This window comes from Hyla sarda, chromosome 3 (assembly GCF_029499605.1).
Source record: "Hyla sarda isolate aHylSar1 chromosome 3, aHylSar1.hap1, whole genome shotgun sequence".
Lineage (NCBI taxonomy): Eukaryota > Metazoa > Chordata > Amphibia > Anura > Hylidae > Hyla > Hyla sarda.
This window is the reverse complement of record NC_079191.1, coordinates 310,489,444-310,507,623: the sequence shown is the minus strand read 5'-3', so window position 1 is coordinate 310,507,623 and position 18,180 is coordinate 310,489,444. Positions and strand designations below refer to the sequence as shown.

The following is an 18,180-nucleotide window of genomic DNA, read 5'->3' as shown; positions in this document are numbered from 1 at the left end:
TGCGCCAGCTATGTGCAGTAGAGAACAATGGCAGACAAGGCAGACGAGGCAGAGCTTTGAGGAGATGTGAGGACAGGAATGTTTGCCGTGTGGGAGGCGCCGTGTGTGAACACTGTAGGCAATGCTGGGAAAGGACAACGAGCCGCCCGAGGGAGGGACCGGGCGACAAAGGGAGGGAGAGGGGCCTGGGCATGGGGCGGTTGGGGAGGGCTCACAGTGACGGGGAGGAGGCCTGAGCCGGGAGGGATGAGCTGCTAGACTGAGCAGGTAGTGAGCGGCGCTTCTCCTGTGTCTACACAGTGTACGGGAGCCGAGGACCGGCCATGTCTGTCACCTCACACGAGCTGAGGCCGGGGCTGAGCTATGGAAACTAATTCACACTGGCCGCGGATGTAAGAGACCGCAGGAGGCTGCCAGCACTTCTAATCTCTGGAGACTCCATTATCGGGGCTGGATCTATAGGCGACACCATGGAACCTGTCACCAAGTGGACGCCGGGGCAAGTGGTGGACTGGATGAGGGGTGAGTGCCGTGCCCGGCCTGGAGGGGGCAATGGTTGGCAGGGGGAGTACTCGGGAGTAGTTCTATTGAGGGGTAGTAGTCAAGGGCGAAATTAGTGAGGAGAATTAGTAGATAGGATTGTGTTAGTATAGGGCAGTAGTAGTGAAGGGCAGTTCTAAGGGGGCAGTAGTAGTGCATGGCAGTAATGGGGGCACTTGTAGTGTAGCGCAGTTATACTGGGACATTAGTACTGCAGGGCAATAATTAAGGGGGCAGTAGTTTAGTAAGAGTGGTGACAATGATAGTGCAGCAGAGCAGTATCTTTAGGGACAATATAGTTCAGGTCAACAATAATGGGGGCAGTACTTTTAGGCACAGTAGTAGTGCAGGGCAGTGATAATAGGGGCAAAAGTAGTTTAGGGTAGTAATGGGGCAGTGGTAGTGCAGGGTAGTAATAATGGGGGTAGTAGTAGTAGTGCAGGGAAGTTATAATGGGGGTAGTGGTAGTGCAGGATAGCAATAATGGGGGTAGTGGTTGTGCAGGGCAGTAATAATGGGGGCAGTGGTAGTGCAGGGCAGTAATAATGGGGTTAGTGGTAGTGCAGGGAAGATATAATGGGGGTAGTGGTAGTGCAGGGCAGTAATAATGGGGGGCAGTGGTAGTGCAGGGCAGTAATAATGGGGGTAGTGGTAGTGCAGGGCAGTAATAATGGGGGGCAGTGGTAGTGCAGGGCAGTAATAATAGGGGTAGTGGTAGTGCAGGGCAGTAATAATGGGGGTAGTGGTAGTGCAGGGCAGTAGTAATGGAGGCAGTGGTAGTGCAGGGTAGTAATAATGGAGGTAGTGGTAGTGCAGGGCAGTAATAATGGGGGGCAGTGGTAGTGCAGGGCAGTAATAATGGGGGTAGTGGGAGTGCAGGATAGTAATAATGGGGGGCAGTGGTAGTGCAGGGCAGTAATAATGGGGGTAGTGGTAGTGCAGGGCAGTAATAATGGAGGCAGTGGTAGTGCAGGGCAGTAATAATGGGGGGCAGTGGTAGTGCAGGGCAGTAATAATGGAGGCAGTGGTAGTGCAGGGCAGTAATAATGGGGGGCAGTGGTAGTGCAGGGCAGTAATAATGGAGGCAGTGGTAGTGCAGGGCAGTAATAATGGGGGTAGTGGTAGTGCAGGGCAGTAATAATGGGGGTAGTGGTAGTGCAGGGCAGTAATAATAGGGGTAGTGGTAGTGCAGGGCAGTAATAATGGGGGTAGTGGTAGTGCAGGGCAGTAATAATGGAGGCAGTGGTAGTGCAGGGCAGTAATAATGGGGGGCAGTGGTAGTGCAGGGCAGTAATAATGGAGGCAGTGGTAGTGCAGGGCAGTAATAATGGGGGGCAGTGGTAGTGCAGGGCAGTAATAATGGAGGCAGTGGTAGTGCAGGGCAGTAATAATGGGGGTAGTGGTAGTGCAGGGCAGTAATAATGGGGGTAGTGGTAGTGCAGGGCAGTAATAATGGAGGTAGTGGTAGTGCAGGGCAGTAATAATGGAGGCAGTGGTAGTGCAGGGCAGTAATAATGGGGGGCAGTGGTAGTGCAGGGCAGTAATAATGGAGGCAGTGGTAGTGCAGGGCAGTAATAATGTGGGTAGTGGTAGTGCAGGGCAGTAATAATGGGGGTAGTGGTAGTGCAGGGCAGTAATAATGGGGGGCAGTGGTAGTGCAGGGCAGTAATAATAGGGGTAGTGGTAGTGCAGGGCAGTAATAATGGGGGTAGTGGTAGTGCAGGGCAGTAGTAATGGAGGCAGTGGTAGTGCAGGGTAGTAATAATGGAGGTAGTGGTAGTGCAGGGCAGTAATAATGGGGGGCAGTGGTAGTGCAGGGCAGTAATAATGGGGGTAGTGGGAGTGCAGGATAGTAATAATGGGGGGCAGTGGTAGTGCAGGGCAGTAATAATGGGGGTAGTGGTAGTGCAGGGCAGTAATAATGGGGGTAGTGGTAGTGCAGGGCAGTAATAATGGGGGTAGTGGTAGTGCAGGGTAGTAATAATGGAGGCAGTGGTAGTGCAGGGCAGTAATATTGGGGGTAGTGGTAGTGCAGGGCAGTAATAATCGGGGTAGTGGTAGTGCAGGGCAGTAATAATGGGGGTAGTGGTAGTGCAGGGCAGTAGTAATGGAGGCAGTGGTAGTGCAGGGCAGTAATATTGGGGGCTCTTTATTTCTCAGCTGCCTTGCTTTCAGCTCTGGTTGTTCTGTGTGATCTCGGGTCACCCCCTGTGATCTCCTCTTCATGTCTCACTGAACTCTTTCTTCATCCTCCTGAGACCTCACTGGTAAAGTCAGCTCACTCCTGCTCCGGAATAACCCCGGGCCATGAGGGACAGCTAGTGCCAGAGGATTAGCCATTACCCAGTTGTATATACACTGGTGGGCATGCAACAGGTTCTTTTGGACTGTAAAAAGTAACAGATGGGACTGTCCTGGCTGCTCACATGACAGGACCAGAACAGGAAAACTATTCTACAAAATACCGTATGGACTTTTCCTCTGATAGCCCAGATGGCATGTCTGGAAGTGCGTGTAGTGTGCCAGCTCCTCCCTTGCCAGCTGCGAGAGGTCCCTGTGTGTACATGTACCAGCTTGTAGTGTTGTGTTGTCTCTCTGCCATTGCTTGCTTTGTGCTTTGTGTGGATCTGATGGATTCTGAAGAGGCTGAGCTTCAGTGGGACCCGGTCATGGCTGTAATGTCCATTGTTCCTGGTAGTGGTGATATATAAAGCCTGCTGCTACCATTGTAGAGAACTTCAGGAAAAGTTATTGGACATGGCGGGCAATGTAGATTGATGCTAGATACTAGAACAGAGCGGTCGTAAATTTTCCTTCAAAGTGTGTAAAAAACCATTGACATTGTAGTGATCTAGCGCGAACCATCAACGTTTTTTGCCATATCCAACCTTCAGTGCTAGCTCTCAGCCATGTTTGTCTGTGACTATTAAAATCTAGTCATGTAAAGGCTTCCTTGCTGTTTACATTACACCTCAATAAACTCAAATATGTGTGTAATGCTGACAATGTAAGGCACTGTTCACACTGGTGGTATGGTTCTGTTAGGGTATGTTATTCTGCAGTGCTGTTCTGCTGAGTAAAATATATATATAATCCTGATAGACCAAGTAAAGAGTAGTGTTGAGCGGCATAGGCCATATTCGAATTTGCGATATTTCGCGAATATGTGAACGAATATTCGTCGTATATTTGCAAAATTCGCATATTCACAGTAGGGATCGACCGATATCAATTTTTTTAGGGCCGATACCGATAATCTGTGGACTTTAAGGTCGATAGCCAATAACTTATACCGATATTCCGGTATAAGTTATCAGCTATTTCAGCACCCCCCAACCCCCCCGGGCCCGCTGCAGACCAATGATTTAAAGCAGGCGCTTTAAATCAATGAACTGCATTGGCTTTTGCTGGGCCAGAGACCGCCACCCCCGCCCGCTTCTCTCCCCCTGCCTGTCCTCTGGCCTGAGACCGCCGCCACACGCTTCTCTCCCCCTGCCGGTCCTTAGTCCAACCACCGCCGCTGCCCCATTGCCTCCCCCATCCCCAGTTTTATAATTACCTGTTCCCGGGGCCCGGGGTCTGCGCTACTTCTGGCTCCAGCGGCGTTCTGAGCTGTCACTGTGCGCACTGACGGTGAAGTCGCGTTGAGGACGTCACTCGTCATTGCGCAGCGCACAGCATAACGCAGGACGCCGCAGGAGCCAGAAGTAGCGCGGACCCCGGGAACAGGTAATTATAAAACCGGGGATGGGGAGGCAATAGGGTAATTGGTGCGTTGGGGGTAATTGCCATAAGGTAATTGCCGATACCAATAATGTCCAAAATCGTGAATATCGTCCGATAATATCAGCCAAACCTATAATCGGTCGATCATGCATGCGCATTCACCATAAAACGTGCATGCGCAATATCACGTGATAAAAGAGCTAAAAGAAGGGAGGGATCAATATGCACGAAAATTCGGATATGCGAATTTTTGGGCGCCTGCCAGTCTGACACAGTAACTAGTATTAGAGCCTTGTTTACACCACAAGCTGGAAGCAGGGAGGGATGATCACTGTGATGTGTACTGTGGAAAAAAATGCGAATATTCGTATTTGCCAATATTTAGCGATATATTTGCCATATTCCCAAATTCGCGACAAATATTCGCATTGTGAATATTAGCGCCCTACACTAGTAAAGAGTCATTGTCATCTGTCATCTCTTACAAGGATAACCGAATCTGTTATGCAAGTGTGAACTGTGTTATGTGCATACATTGCATAGTACAGTGTTTCCAAACCAGGGTGCCTCCAGCTGTTGCAAAACTACAACTCCTAGCATGCCCGGACAGCCAAAGGCTGTCCGGGCATGCTGGGTGTTGTAGTTTTGCAACAATGGAAGGCACCCTGGTTGGGAAACACTGGCATAGTAGTATGGAAGCCATATAGGCAGAGTATTGTTTTCTGTTATCAGCCATGTAGATGGAATAGTTTCTACCATTTAGGCTAGGACTAAACGGCGATATGAAGATCACAGACAAATCACACAAGTATTTTGGTTGTGCGACTTAAATTTAATTTGCTATTGCACAACCCATTTCTTGTTAAGAGCCGAAGCACGTGCTCTCAAGTCACCCAAGCGCAGAAAAAAGTGGAAAACATCACACAAAAAAGTGCAAAACATCTTTACACAAAAAAGAGCAAAACATCTTCACACAAAAAAGTGCAAAACATCTTCACACAAAAAAGTGCACTAGGATGCAGTCCATCGCAAGCCCTTCTTCAAAGGAGAGAGGCCCCCAATAAACCACAACCCTTGCTGTGATGCAACATACACATGTTTCCCCGAAAATACACCCTACCCCGAAAAAAAGGCCTAGCTGGATTATCGGGGTGGACTGAAATATAAGCCCTACCCTGAAAATAAGACCTAGACCAGTGGTCTCCCACCTGCGGACCTCCAGATGTTGCAAATATTTGCAATATCTGGAGGTCTGCAGGTTGAAGACCACTGACCGGCTGATAATTATTTGGCAAAGGGGGGGAGAGAAGCTGCGCTCGCGGGTGACATACGATTAGTCCCCCAATGTGGGGTGCAGCGCTGGGCTGATAAACGTTGGGGGGCAGAGCTGCGCCCATCACATGATGATAATGGGGGGGGGGGGGGGGTGTAAATACCGTGGAACCGCCATGTTGTTCAATGTACATACCGTACCGTAAATAAATAAGCCCTACCCTGAAAATAAGCCCTAGTGTGTTTTTTGTGACTAAAATTAATATAAGACCCGGTCTTATTTTCGGAGAAACACGGTGTCTCACCGTGTAGCCTTATTTTCTGTTTACTAGGTCCTTTGGCAGCAGAACATGAAGGGACGTGATCTCTCATGACGTCTGTCTTGGTGACACACATCACTGTCCATGGCCAACAAACCCTGCTTGTATGTAAAGGCTGGCAATGGTCACCATCTCAATAGCCCCATTGTCATTTGGGTCATGCATAAGTCTAATAAACTTTACATTTATAGATGACTATATTTCATGCATTATTGCAGCATTTTTGCATTGCATTATTTTTAGTATATGAAGTAGAGCAGGTTTGGTGTTTAGCCCCCAGGGGCCGTGTAACCTGGTTAGATAATAAGAGATTTCGGAGATATATGTGACTCATATAGTAAAGCCTCATTGGTTTCTGGTGTGTTGGGTTGCGTTGTGACTTTCTTTGAAGTGACAGAGTCCTTTCCCAATCGTGTCACTGAGAAGGCGGTGGGAGCCCGTAGGGCTTCTCTGGTCTGGACTAGCAGCAGTATACAAAGTTGGAAAGTGTTCAGGAAGCCATGTTCACACTACAGAGTCCTCAGATGACTAGATTAGAGGCTAATCCTCTACAGACTGCTAAAACCATATGGGAACTTCTCAGGTTCTTCTCCCACTTACCGAGCAGACATGACAGCTGTCAGTACATGCTGGCCTTTCAACCGAGCAGCTGTACTTACACCTCAAGTAGTTATACAGTGCTCCCTCAAGTTACAATATTATTTGGTACCAGGACGACCATTGTATGTTGAGACCAGAACTCTATGGAAACTTGGTAATTGGTTCTAAAGGCACCAAAATGTCATCCAAAAATAGGAAAAAGTGAGAATTAAAAAAAAATAAGTAGATAACGAATATAGATAAAGAAAGTCCTTACATATAAAAGTAAGAAAGATCTGCTGGGAGCTGTAATCACTGTCTATGTCAGTGTTTCCCAAGCATGGAGCCTCCAGCTGTTGCAAAACTACAACTCCCAGCATGCCCGGACAGCCGTTTGCTGTCCGGGCATGCTGGGAGTTGTAGTTTTGCAACAGCTGGGGGCACCCTACTTGGGAAACACTGGTCTTTGTAGAGGACAGGAGCTTCTTCAGTGTCCTGTACAGTACACACAATGTCCTAAAAAAGTAACATGGAGTTGACCTTACCTGGTGTCCAAAGGAGCAGCTAACCCTGGGACAGGTAAAGTGTACAGAACATGTAATACCTCCCTGTACTATAGGGGGTGCTACCAGACACCAGTCAGTGCATACACTTCAGTAATACAAGGGTTTTACAAGTAAATGCCCATTCTGATTGGTCAGTTCTTTCAGCCATTGACACATTTCACAGATCTGGACTGTCTGTACATTGTATGTTGAGTCTGGTTTCAACTTACAATGGTCCAGAAAAGACCATTGTATGTTGAAACTATTGTATGTTGAGGCCATTGTAAGTTGAAAGAACACAACAGCACAGCACAATAGCTGATAAAATGCACAGATGTTTACAATTCCAAATTATTACGTATAAACTATAAGTAATAAATAGAGATGAGCCAAGTTACAGTGATTCGATTCTGCACAAACTTCTCGGCTCGGCGGTTGCTGACTTTATCCTGCACTATACACACAGGGCTTTCCGGCGGCAGCCCTATGTGTGTAGTGAGTTTTGGAGGCAGAGCCGCACGTCACTGACATGCCGGCACATGGCCCCGCCTCCAAAACTCACGGCACACATAGGGCTGCTGCAGGAAAGCCCTGTGTGTATAGTGAGCAAGGAATACGCAGCGTATTTCCAGCTGCTGCCATAAATTTTGCGCAGCGTCAAATACGCTGCATATACGCCATGTGGGAACGCACCCTTAGACTGTTTGCAGCAGCTGGAGGTGGTAAAATCATCCAAAATTGTAAAGTTGCACAATTTTCATTACTCCTATAGACTTTAATGTGAATTGTACAAATGGCGTAGCTCCATAAGCTTCTCTGTTTTCTTAAAAAGTTACATATTTTTCGCCCTATAGGACGCACCGGCGTATAAGACGCACCCAATTTATAGGTGCAAAATCTAAAAAAATAAAGATTCTGAACCCAGCAGTGGTCTTCAACCTGCGGACCTCCAGATGTTGCAAAACTACAAAATCACTGATTTCACTTTGTTAGTCGTGATTTCAGTTACAATCATTCTTTGGTTTGGAATTCATTAATTGAGACTTTTCGATTTGGCGCAAGTTTAGGCGCAAATACCTTCATTTAGGCGCAAATCTACACCATGAATAAAGTGACAGAGAAAATAGCAGGGATCGACCGAAATCATTTTTTTTAGGGCCGATAACGATAATCGGTGGAGGTTAGGGCCAATAGCCGATAACTTATACCGATATTCCGGTATAATTTATCGGCTATTTATCCCCCCGCGACACCGCTGCAGATCATTGATTTAAAGCGGGCGGGGCATTATCGGCTTATTGCCAAGGTAATTGCCGATACCAATAATGCCCAAAATCGTGATTATCGGCCGATAGTGTCGGCCAAACCGATAATCGGTCGATCCCTAGAAAATAGCTACAACAATAGAATGTCCCAAAGTCAGATTTACTGCCTGGGTCTGCGCCTTTTGTAGGGCTACATTTGTGCCAAAATTGCAAACTTGCGTACGACAATTGATAATTTTGGCGCAAATATGCTCCATTTGACGCAAAAAACATACATAAAATCACACATTGCTACACCATTATTGATACGTGTCCCCCATTGACTTTAAGCATTCTATTCAATGTATTGTATGTATAGTCACACAGAAAAGCGACAACCATACAAGAAGCGACTGAGTTTTGCTTCTATGGGAATTTTTTAGCGAATAAATATAAATATTGCCTTTGCTGTTGTTTGGCAGTGGGAGCACTCAAAAGCATGGCAGTTGCCCAAGTCTTAAAGGGGTACTCCGGTGGAAAAACTATTTTTTTTTCTTTTTTAAATTAACTGGTGCCAGAAAGTTAAACATATTTGTAAATTACTTCTATTAAAAAATCTTAATCCTTCCTGTATTTATTAGCTGCTGAATACTACAGAGGAAATTCTTTTCTTTTTGGAATTCTCTCTGATGACATCACAAACACACTTCCCTCTGCTGACGTTATTATAATAATAATAAGTCTTTATTTATTTATTGTTGTCCTTAGTGGGATTTGAACCCAAGGCCCCAGCACTGCAAGGCAGCAGTGCTAACCACTAAGCCACCATGCTGCCCTTAGCATACATCTGCTATGCACGGTTGCTAAAATGGACAGAGATGTCAGCAGAGAGCACTGTGGTCATGATGTCATCAGTGTTCCAAAAAGAAAGGAATTTCGTCTGTAGCATTCAGCAGCTAATAAGTACTGGAAGGATTAAGATTTTTTAATAGAAGAAATTTACAAATATGTTTAACTTTCTGCCACCAGTTGATTTAAAAAAGAAAAAAAAATAGTTTTTCCACCGGAGTACCCCTTTAAAGCCATTGTCATACCCCCTATTGGGAACTTCTTATTAAATATGTGATCTAGACAGAGTAGACACTAAGGCTAGATTCACACTACGGAATTTCTGCTTACTAAAATGTATAGTATAGTGAATGGGTTTCCGTTCTCAAATTCACACTTCGGAATTTGTGAACGGAAAATCCGCTTGAAAATTTCCGCCTGGTGGAAAAACTTGCGGAACACATTGCAGTCTATTGGAGAGTGCGGTGGAAATTTTCTGCCCGGAGATTCCGTAGTGTGAACCTAGCCTATGGGTTCATTTACACAACGGAAAAACTCAGCTCGGAAATTCCAAGGAATTTTCCAAGTGTAGAACTCGTTTAAACAGAAATCTGTATTCTGCTCATCTATTCACATAGGATTTACTGAATCTTATTATGGACACATTGCTGCAGTTTAGGGGACGGAGCTGGTGATAAACTCCTAATATATTGTAGGTTTGTCAAACAGTTGTATTTGTTTTTAGTATAGAATAGAGTTAGTCACACTTGTGTGCTCTATTGTGTAAGTACCTTTGCCTTTTCTCTTCTATAAATGTATATTCACATTGGCAGATTTATTGCAGGATTAAGATTTAATTCGTCAGTTAAAGGAGTACTCCGGCGTGCACTTTTTTCCTTTTATCCCGTCCGGGCTGCAAAATAAAAGAAAACACACTTTCTCTTACCTGCCAACGAGCCACCGGAGCTCCGGTACAGGTGTTCGGTCCCCGGGCTGTATTCTTCTTACTTCCTGTTAGCCCAGCACGTCACACGGAGCTTCAGCCTATCACCAGCAGAGGCGGGACATTGCTGCGGCCGGTGATAGGCTGAAGCTCCATGTGGCGTGCCGGGCTAACAAGAAGTAAGAAGAATACAGCCCGGGGACCGAACACCTGTACCGGAGCTCCGGGGGCTCGTTGCAGGTAAGAGAAAGTGCGTTTTCTTTTATTTTGCAGCCCGTACGGGATAAAAGGAAAAAAGTGCACGCCGGAGTACTCCTTTAAATGGGACAGTCACATACATTTTTGCTACAAGTCTGCCGTTTAGCCTTACCGCTGCCATATGTAGGTGATTGACCTTTAAATGTGTTACTGTCATTATAATTAACTTTCACATGGCACACAGACATGTCAATAATGAAGATCGGTCGGGGTCTCAGGGCTAAGACCCCCTCAGACCATTAGTCATAGCTGGGTGAATTGCTTCACCCCACGGTTCTGGGCTTAGTCCATCTGATGTGCTCCGTTATAGTCCTTGGAGCCCAACAGATGGATCGAGTGCTGAGCTGGCTATGGCTAATGATCAGAGGGGGACATCACTGAGACCTCAACGGAGCTTAACTTTTGACCTGTCTGTGCATCAAAAGTTAATTTACTGCTTTAAGTGTCAAATTAACTTTTCAGGAATTTTCAGTCACATGGGAAGAGTTAGGACTAAACAGGACTAGAGCCCACACCAGCCAGACACTCCAGGAGCCTTGGAAACATTTATAGACTGCTTGACCTGACTTCAAGGATCCAAAAATAATACTTTAGCTAAGGCTTTTGGAATTTGTCAAGCATTGCTGTGCAGGCAGTCTACACAATATATTTACTACATTGTGATAAGTGTCAGAGACCTTTTCTTTAACCTTGCTGCCCTCTGCTTCCAGAATGCTCATGTAAATGATATGTATTCATTGGGAAGAATAGCTGTGAGACTGCTGACAACTAAGACACCAGGGCAAGTCAAGTTCTAGTCGACTATCCAGTTCTGCAAACAGAGTAATTACCCCAATAGATTCACATTACATTCAGACGTCTCCTGCCTGTGTCATGCTTTACTGTGTACTGTAGGAAAGGCTCCCTGTGCCGCTTCTCAGGAATGCTTGTATTTCACCTATGATCATATTTCTCAGTAAAACATCTGGTCTGCATCTTTTAGGCTGTTTTCACACGTCTGCAGTATAGGCGTATTGTAGCATCATGCTAAAACCATTTCCATGGTGTTTACCGTTTTGCAAAAGAAATGTGCAGAAAATACAGTCAGATGTTGTTGCAAAGGAGGGTAGCTTTGTGATCGAGGCAGTTTTAAAATCTGCAGCAGAAAATCCACAGTGAAATACGTACTTTTTTTTTTTGCTCATCTGTTTGTTTGTTTGAAGCCCATAATGAAATCTAACAAGCTGCAGACCATGCTCATGTTTTTTGCATCCTTGGATTAATTTTTTTTTTTAAAGCACAATATTCTCTAGGTGGGACTTTTTTCTACTTTGGGGCATGTTCACACATACATAATCCGTTTCTGCAGGGGAAATTCAGCAGCAGATTTGCTGCAGATCCATTTCAGTATCTACAGGTTTTGTACAGGACTATATTCAGTTCAATTGCTGCATATATGCAGATATTTACTTATATACTGTAGATATACTTAGAGCTGGGTGGTATACCGGTTCATACCGAATACCAAAATTTTTGTGCTGCACGATATGAATTTTTCCCATACCGCAATACCGGTTGGGCCCCTCCCCCTCGGGAATGAATTAATTATCAGCCCAGCGCTGCGCTGTCCCCATCGGGGAACTAATCATATGTGACCCGCGAGCGCTGTTCTGCTCCCCCCACCAAATCATGTTACCCGCCAGTGCAGTTCTGCTCCCCACAATTAATGATCAGCCCAGCGGGGTACTACTCACATATGTCAAGCACTGCCCTCCTCCTCTTTGTTGCGGGCCGCAGGCGCTGGAACTCTATACTGTACGCCAGTGGTCTCCAACCTGCGGACCTCCAGATGTTGCAAAACTACAACTCCCAGCATGCCCGGACAGGCAACGGCTGTCCGGGCATGCTGGGAGTTGTAGTTTTGCAACAGCTTGTGGTCTGCAGGCTTGAGACCACTGTTGTACGCTGTATCCCTATGCCCGGGCTGCAAAAGATAAAGAAAATAAACTTTAACTTACGTCGGCCTCACACTGCTCCTTGGGACTGGAACGTCGGACAGCCATCCGCCTATCACCGGCCGCAGCGATGTCCCGCCCCAGCTATTGATAGGCTGAGCCCACTGTCATGTAAGAAGCTCTGGCCGGCTTCTTACATGACAGTGTGTTTAACCTATCAATGGCCGGGGCAGGACATCGCTGCGGCCGGTGATAGGCTGATGGCTGTCCGACGTTCCAGTCCCAAGGAACAGAGTGAGGCTGACGTAGGTAAGTTAAAGTTTTTTTTCTTTATCTTTTGCAGTCCGGGCATAGGGATACAGCATACAGCAGTGGTCTCAAACCTGCGGACCTCCAGCTGTTGCAAAACTACAACTCCCAGCATGCCCGGACAGCCGTTGCCTGTCCGGGCATGCTGGGAGTTGTAGTTTTGCAACAGCTGGAGGTCAGCAGGTTGGAGACCACTGGCGTACAGTATAGAGTTCCAGCGCCTGCGGCCTGCAACAAAGAGGAGGAGGGCAGTGCTTGACATATGTGAGTAGTACCCCGCTGGGCTGATCATTAATTGGGGGGAGCAGAACAGCGCTGGCGGGTAACATGATTTGGGGGGGGCAGAACAGTGCTCGCGGGTAACATGATTGGGGGGGGGGGGGGGTGGAAAGAAATACTGTTATATACCGTGGAACCGCCATAAGTTACAAAAATACAGTGATCCACATATTTGGTCATACCGCCCAGTTCTAGATATACCCTTGGGGTAGGGTCACACAACGTATACGAAGTGTATTTCATGCTAGATTAAATCTAATGCGCAGGGGTAAATACCCTGTGTATTCTTATGTTAGCTGACACACAGGGCTACCCGGCAGCAGGCCTGGGGTTCAGTGAGGTTTGGCTGCGGGGCTGTGCGTCACTGCATAGTGGATTTTACACCGGCCGTCAGGGGTTTTGTAACGGCCGGGTTTCGCCGATATAGTGACGGAAGTTCCTAAACTATTTCAGAAGCTTCTGAAAACTGATACATTCTGCATGCATACAATTCTGTTTTCAATTCTGTTTTGCCCAATTCTAGTGTGAAAATTTAGATAATTTTTTTTTAAAGAAGCTGTTTTTCTGCCACCTGAGGGAATTTGTATGGCAGTTGATCTTCGGTGTATTTGGGGTCTTTGGGGGAGATTTATCAAAACCTGTCCAGAGGAAAAGTTGCTGAGTTGCCCATAGCAACCAATCAGATCGCTTCTTTCATTTTTCAGAGGCCTTTTCAGAAATGAAAGAAGCGATCTGATTGGTTGCTATGGGCAACTCAGCAACTTTTCCTCTGGACAGGTTTTGATAAATCTCCCCCTTTGTGTGCTCTGTGACTTACTGCTATTCTGCTTTCTACTACAGAGCGTTGTGCCTAATTGAAAGCTGTATACTCTGCTATTACACATGTTGAGCAGTTGTCTTTAAGCAGTGTTTCTCACGGGTACAATATAAACGTAGGCCATGACCTTATTATTCCATAAGTTCTTTCTCAATCACATGCCATCCTCTATGGGACTCCTACTGTAAATCGTCAGTCTACATTATTCCAGGCAGGCAAGTCATCTGGTGACCATGTGGGGGGAAGTTTGTTTCTCAGGTTTCTTTTGTAAGTTGTGGATGGCAATATAGGTTTCCTAAGTGACGTTTTACATGAAAGCACATATTTAGTATGTTGCAGTGGAGAGAATACGGGTCCTTCATAAGGGCTCAATCACCTCACAATCCTGCCTCCCATGTGAATTACATGTCGGTGAACATTCAAAATGGGATGCCAACATATTGGGCCTGATTTACAATTGTAAACCTGACATGTTTTGTTGGGCTGTGCGCCATATTCTGGTGCATTGCGCCATAAATTCTGTCTGCACCAGAATTTTCACCAGAATTGGAAATCCCTGGTCAACTCTCCATTTTACAGTGAAAACCCGAAATAGTGGAGTGGCTGTCAGGAAAGGGGGCGTGACTACTGAAAAAGGGGCGTGCCCCCAACATTTTCACAAAAACCCTACATATTTACTAAGGTTTCCACAGAAAATGTGAGTGATTTGAGCTGAGGAAAACCTGACAGATCAGAGCATGTGTAAAAAAAGCAAAATGTAGGGAAACCATAGTAAATACCGTGGAAATAAATTGTAGGGAATTAAAATCCACAAAGAAACCTACACAACCCTCTTAGTAAATCAGGGCCATTATGTGCACATACAGGTATGGGCCCCATTGACTACTGCAGTAAACTAGTGAGTGTTTAGGTCATATCCTGTATGTGTACAGATATTTACTAGCACACAACACTTTTGAATCTAAGTAAAGAAATATATTTTCATGCCCTTGTCAGTGGGGCCCATGTCTGTATGTTCACATACATCCCATTTTGACATTTAAACTGGTTTGCAAATGTGTTGAGTTTGGAAGAACAACAGTAAGATGTCCATGCACCTTCAGTAGCTGCCAGCTGGACATTTGATCAGCTATTAGCCATTCATTCTAATTTCCCCCTGAACATGTACATTCAAATTGACTGAATGTTTATATGTTTCCAATGGGAAGAGCAGAGGAAGTTTTAAGCAAAGAATAAAAAAAGGTGCAATTTCACCCCTCTGTGCTGGGGCAGGGAATGGTAAAATTTCCCCAGGGTGTTGAAATTCTTACATGTCTGATACTTTTCTTCTCTAACATCATCTGTTGGGTAGACTTGAAAGACTCCCATACACATAAGCAGTTGGGTACCTACCATAGGGTAGACTAATGTAAATCTTGGCATAGGGTAGAGTCACACATGGCATCTTCTTCATTTACATTTTTATGCTGCTTTGCCACAGGCTTATGTTGGAATTCAACATTTGCAGTTGAAAGAATGAAATCCATAGCAAATCTGTGGAAAATTCACAATGTATGAGAAGAAAGCAAGTCTGTGGCAAACCCACAATGCAAAGGATGACATCTACAGCATGTTACCAGCAAATCCAGATGAAAATCTTCATGTACTGTAAATCCTCATATAGATGTTGTGTTCCATTCACATGTATGCCATGGGGATTGTCATTGGATTTGACACTCATTTCAGCATGAAAAGCCATGCATCTGCATCAAAAGCCATGTAAACATATGATTATGCCATCAATTGCCATAAAAACAACATCCTTAAAAAAAAGAATGAATTTCTGCAAATTATGCTGAGAGTTTGTACCGTGTTAGCCTTTCTCAGAGGTATATACCACCTCTGACTGATCAAAGAACTGTCCTACACTGGTTATCTGTTCCCCCATTGTAATGAATTGTACTAAAGAGAGATGTTCTTCACATTTATTTTATAACATGCCTGAGGAGACCTAAGAGGTCTTTAAACCTTGCAATCTATATCCTCTCAGTAAGTAAATGTATCATCTTTACTCCAGTTACCTACAAAATTTGCATCAGACATTTTACATTTCTTCCAAGCATCTGGCTATAAAAATACATTTAAACAAAAAGCACTTGAAAAGTACATGTGTTCAAAGAAGGCAACTATGAGTGAAAAGAGGAAGGGAGAATTGGACATCTTGGATTTCAAAGATACATTTTTTTAGTGTTTCTTAACTACAAGTTTTGTAACTGCGGCAGAACTTCTCCCTTTGAAAAAAAATGCAGAGGTTTTGTTTTCTATATTGTGAATAAAACCACAACAAAAGCAAATCTGAAATGTTTGTCTTTCCCATTGTGCTGGGCTAGTTGTTGTTTTGATTATTTCTCCTCTTGGGGTACAGTGAATTTTTGCAGCATTTCTTTAGTATTTTTTTCCTCATGAAAGCCCTAGTGTTTAAAGGGGTACTCCAGTGCTTAGACATCTTATCCCCTATCCAAAGGATAGTGGATAAGATGCCTGATCGCGGGGGTCCCGCCGCTGGGGACTCCCAGGATCTTGCACACAGCACCTCATTTGTAATCAGTCCCTGGAGCATGTTCGCTCCGGGTCTGATTACTGTCGATCACAGGGCCGGCGGCGTGTGACGTCACGCCTCCGCCCCCGTGTGACCTCATGCTCCGCCCCCTCAATGCAAGCCTATGGGAGGGGGCATGACAGCTATCACGCTCCCTCCCCTAGGCTTGCATTGAGGGGCGGATCGTGACGTCGCACGGGGGCGGAGGCGTGACGTCACACGCCATGAGCCCTGTGGTCGCGGGTAATCAGACCCGGGGCGAACGCGCTCCAGGGACTGATTACAAACGGGGTGCTGCGTGCAAGATCCCGGGGGTCCCCAGGGACAGACTTGTATCTCTTCTGTGTTTGGGTTTACAAATCCTGTTGCAAAAATATTGACTGAAAAATGACTGCCATGTGAAAGTGGCCTAACTTATACAACTGTGGATCAAGGTGTGAGAAAACGGGTGATGTTGTAACTGGACAGTAATAGGTGTGTAAGCCTGTAGATTTCTGTAGAAATGACTGTGTAACACCTAATAAATCCTGGTGATTCACCATTAACTGACTGAATAGAGTAGTATATGAAGAGCGCTCTTGTTATGTCATGGACCCGCATGAACTTGTCAGAGCCGCAGCTGCTGCTCGGTGTCACTGGTCTCTCACGTAGAAGCAAAATCATTTGAATTAATTTGAATAAATGCAAAATAAGGAACACCTGTGGGAGCTGTCAGCCATAAAGTGTCACCTAGGAAACGACAGTGCCATGCACAGTGCAGACACGTGGCCCTGTTGTGTGGTTCAGCCTGGTGGTGCCTGCCTAGATGCTCAGACAAAGCAGGCAAAGAATTTTGACAATGTTAAGAATTTATGTACCCCAGAAAAATTTTGACTTTTTGTGCTGTTTGTGCTTTTTGGGCTTTCGTAAAGGCAAGAGACCTAGATGTTCTGCCAACACTTTTCTCTATTTCAGAAGGGCTTTTCTCAATGTAACACATAGAGGCACACTGTAGTATACAACCACAGAAAGAGCAAGCCAGCACTGCTCATCTGCTTCCAGTGTCCAGTCCTCAGTAGGTCTTTGTATACAATGGAACACTGAAAGCCTCAATGCATCCAGCTCCTGGGCAAAATAAAATCTTATTGCTTTATTAAAGGGGTATTCCAGGCAAAAACTGTTTTTTATATATCAACTGGCTCCGGAAAGTTCAACAGATTTGTAAATTACTTCTATTAAAAAATCTTAATCCTTCCAATAGTTATTAGCTTCTGAAGTGCAGTCGCGGTACGGGCGGTGCGGGGGGGGGGGGGGGCATTATCGGCAAGGTAATTGCCGATACCGATAATGCCCAAAATCGTGATTATCGGTTGATAATATCGGCCATACCGATAATCGGTCGATCCCTAGTATGTATGAAGCATTTTACACTTGTTTTCTTGAGTACAATTGTCTCAATATTTTGACGCAGTGTGTTTTTTGCGACTTTTCATATACGTAAATTCCTGTGTATGGCTGTGGTCATGTGTTTTGAGTCGGGTTTTTGCAGTTATCAGGAATTTAGGAAAATGATACTTTTTTTTTTAAAAGCTGTGAGCTCATGAAAATATGTAAAATAAAGGACATTCACAATGAAGCTACTAAACTGCCCTGAATTAACACACAAGGAATCACCTCTGAAAGAGCTTCCCAGAACTATCACCTGAAAGGGGGGTAAATTCACACATACATAGTCATTTCTGAAACTGCACCAAATTTATAGCCCGACTTCCACCTTTTTGTAAATTTGGTGCAGTGAGTTAAAAAGCCACCCATGAAAAAAAGGAGTGGAAAAACACATACCACAGCCATTATTCGTAAATACCCCCCATTGAGAGTGTATCGTCACCTTTAGTCTAAGGTTCTGACCTGTGTTGGAGGTTCCATTAGAAGCCTCTGTTTGGACTTTTTTCAAAGTTGTTAGAAAAAAAACCCCAATGAGCCCCATTATAGTCAATTGAAGATGTGACACTTTCATCCAAATTGTATT

At 45.1% G+C, this 18,180-nt stretch overlaps 1 protein-coding gene and 1 long non-coding RNA gene across 2 annotated transcripts in view; one reads left to right on the top strand and one right to left on the bottom strand.

Moving 5' to 3' along the window:
• The first annotated feature begins 231 nt into the window (after positions 1–231).
• Positions 232–18,180, top strand: part of CNKSR3 (CNKSR family member 3) — a 128,436-nt gene continuing 110,487 nt past the window's right edge. Inside the window, exon 1 of the mRNA XM_056567037.1 lies at positions 232–522. Within this exon, the coding sequence (XP_056423012.1) occupies positions 471–522 (52 nt within the window). The 5' untranslated portion in view covers positions 232–470. The remainder of the gene's footprint in view (positions 523–18,180) is intronic.
• Positions 11,285–15,415, bottom strand: LOC130362485 (uncharacterized). The gene is made up of 3 exons (XR_008891442.1): positions 15,211–15,415; positions 14,987–15,127; positions 11,285–11,390 (listed from the first exon to the last, which is right to left on the bottom strand). It is a non-coding gene; the product is annotated as an uncharacterized LOC130362485 (long non-coding RNA).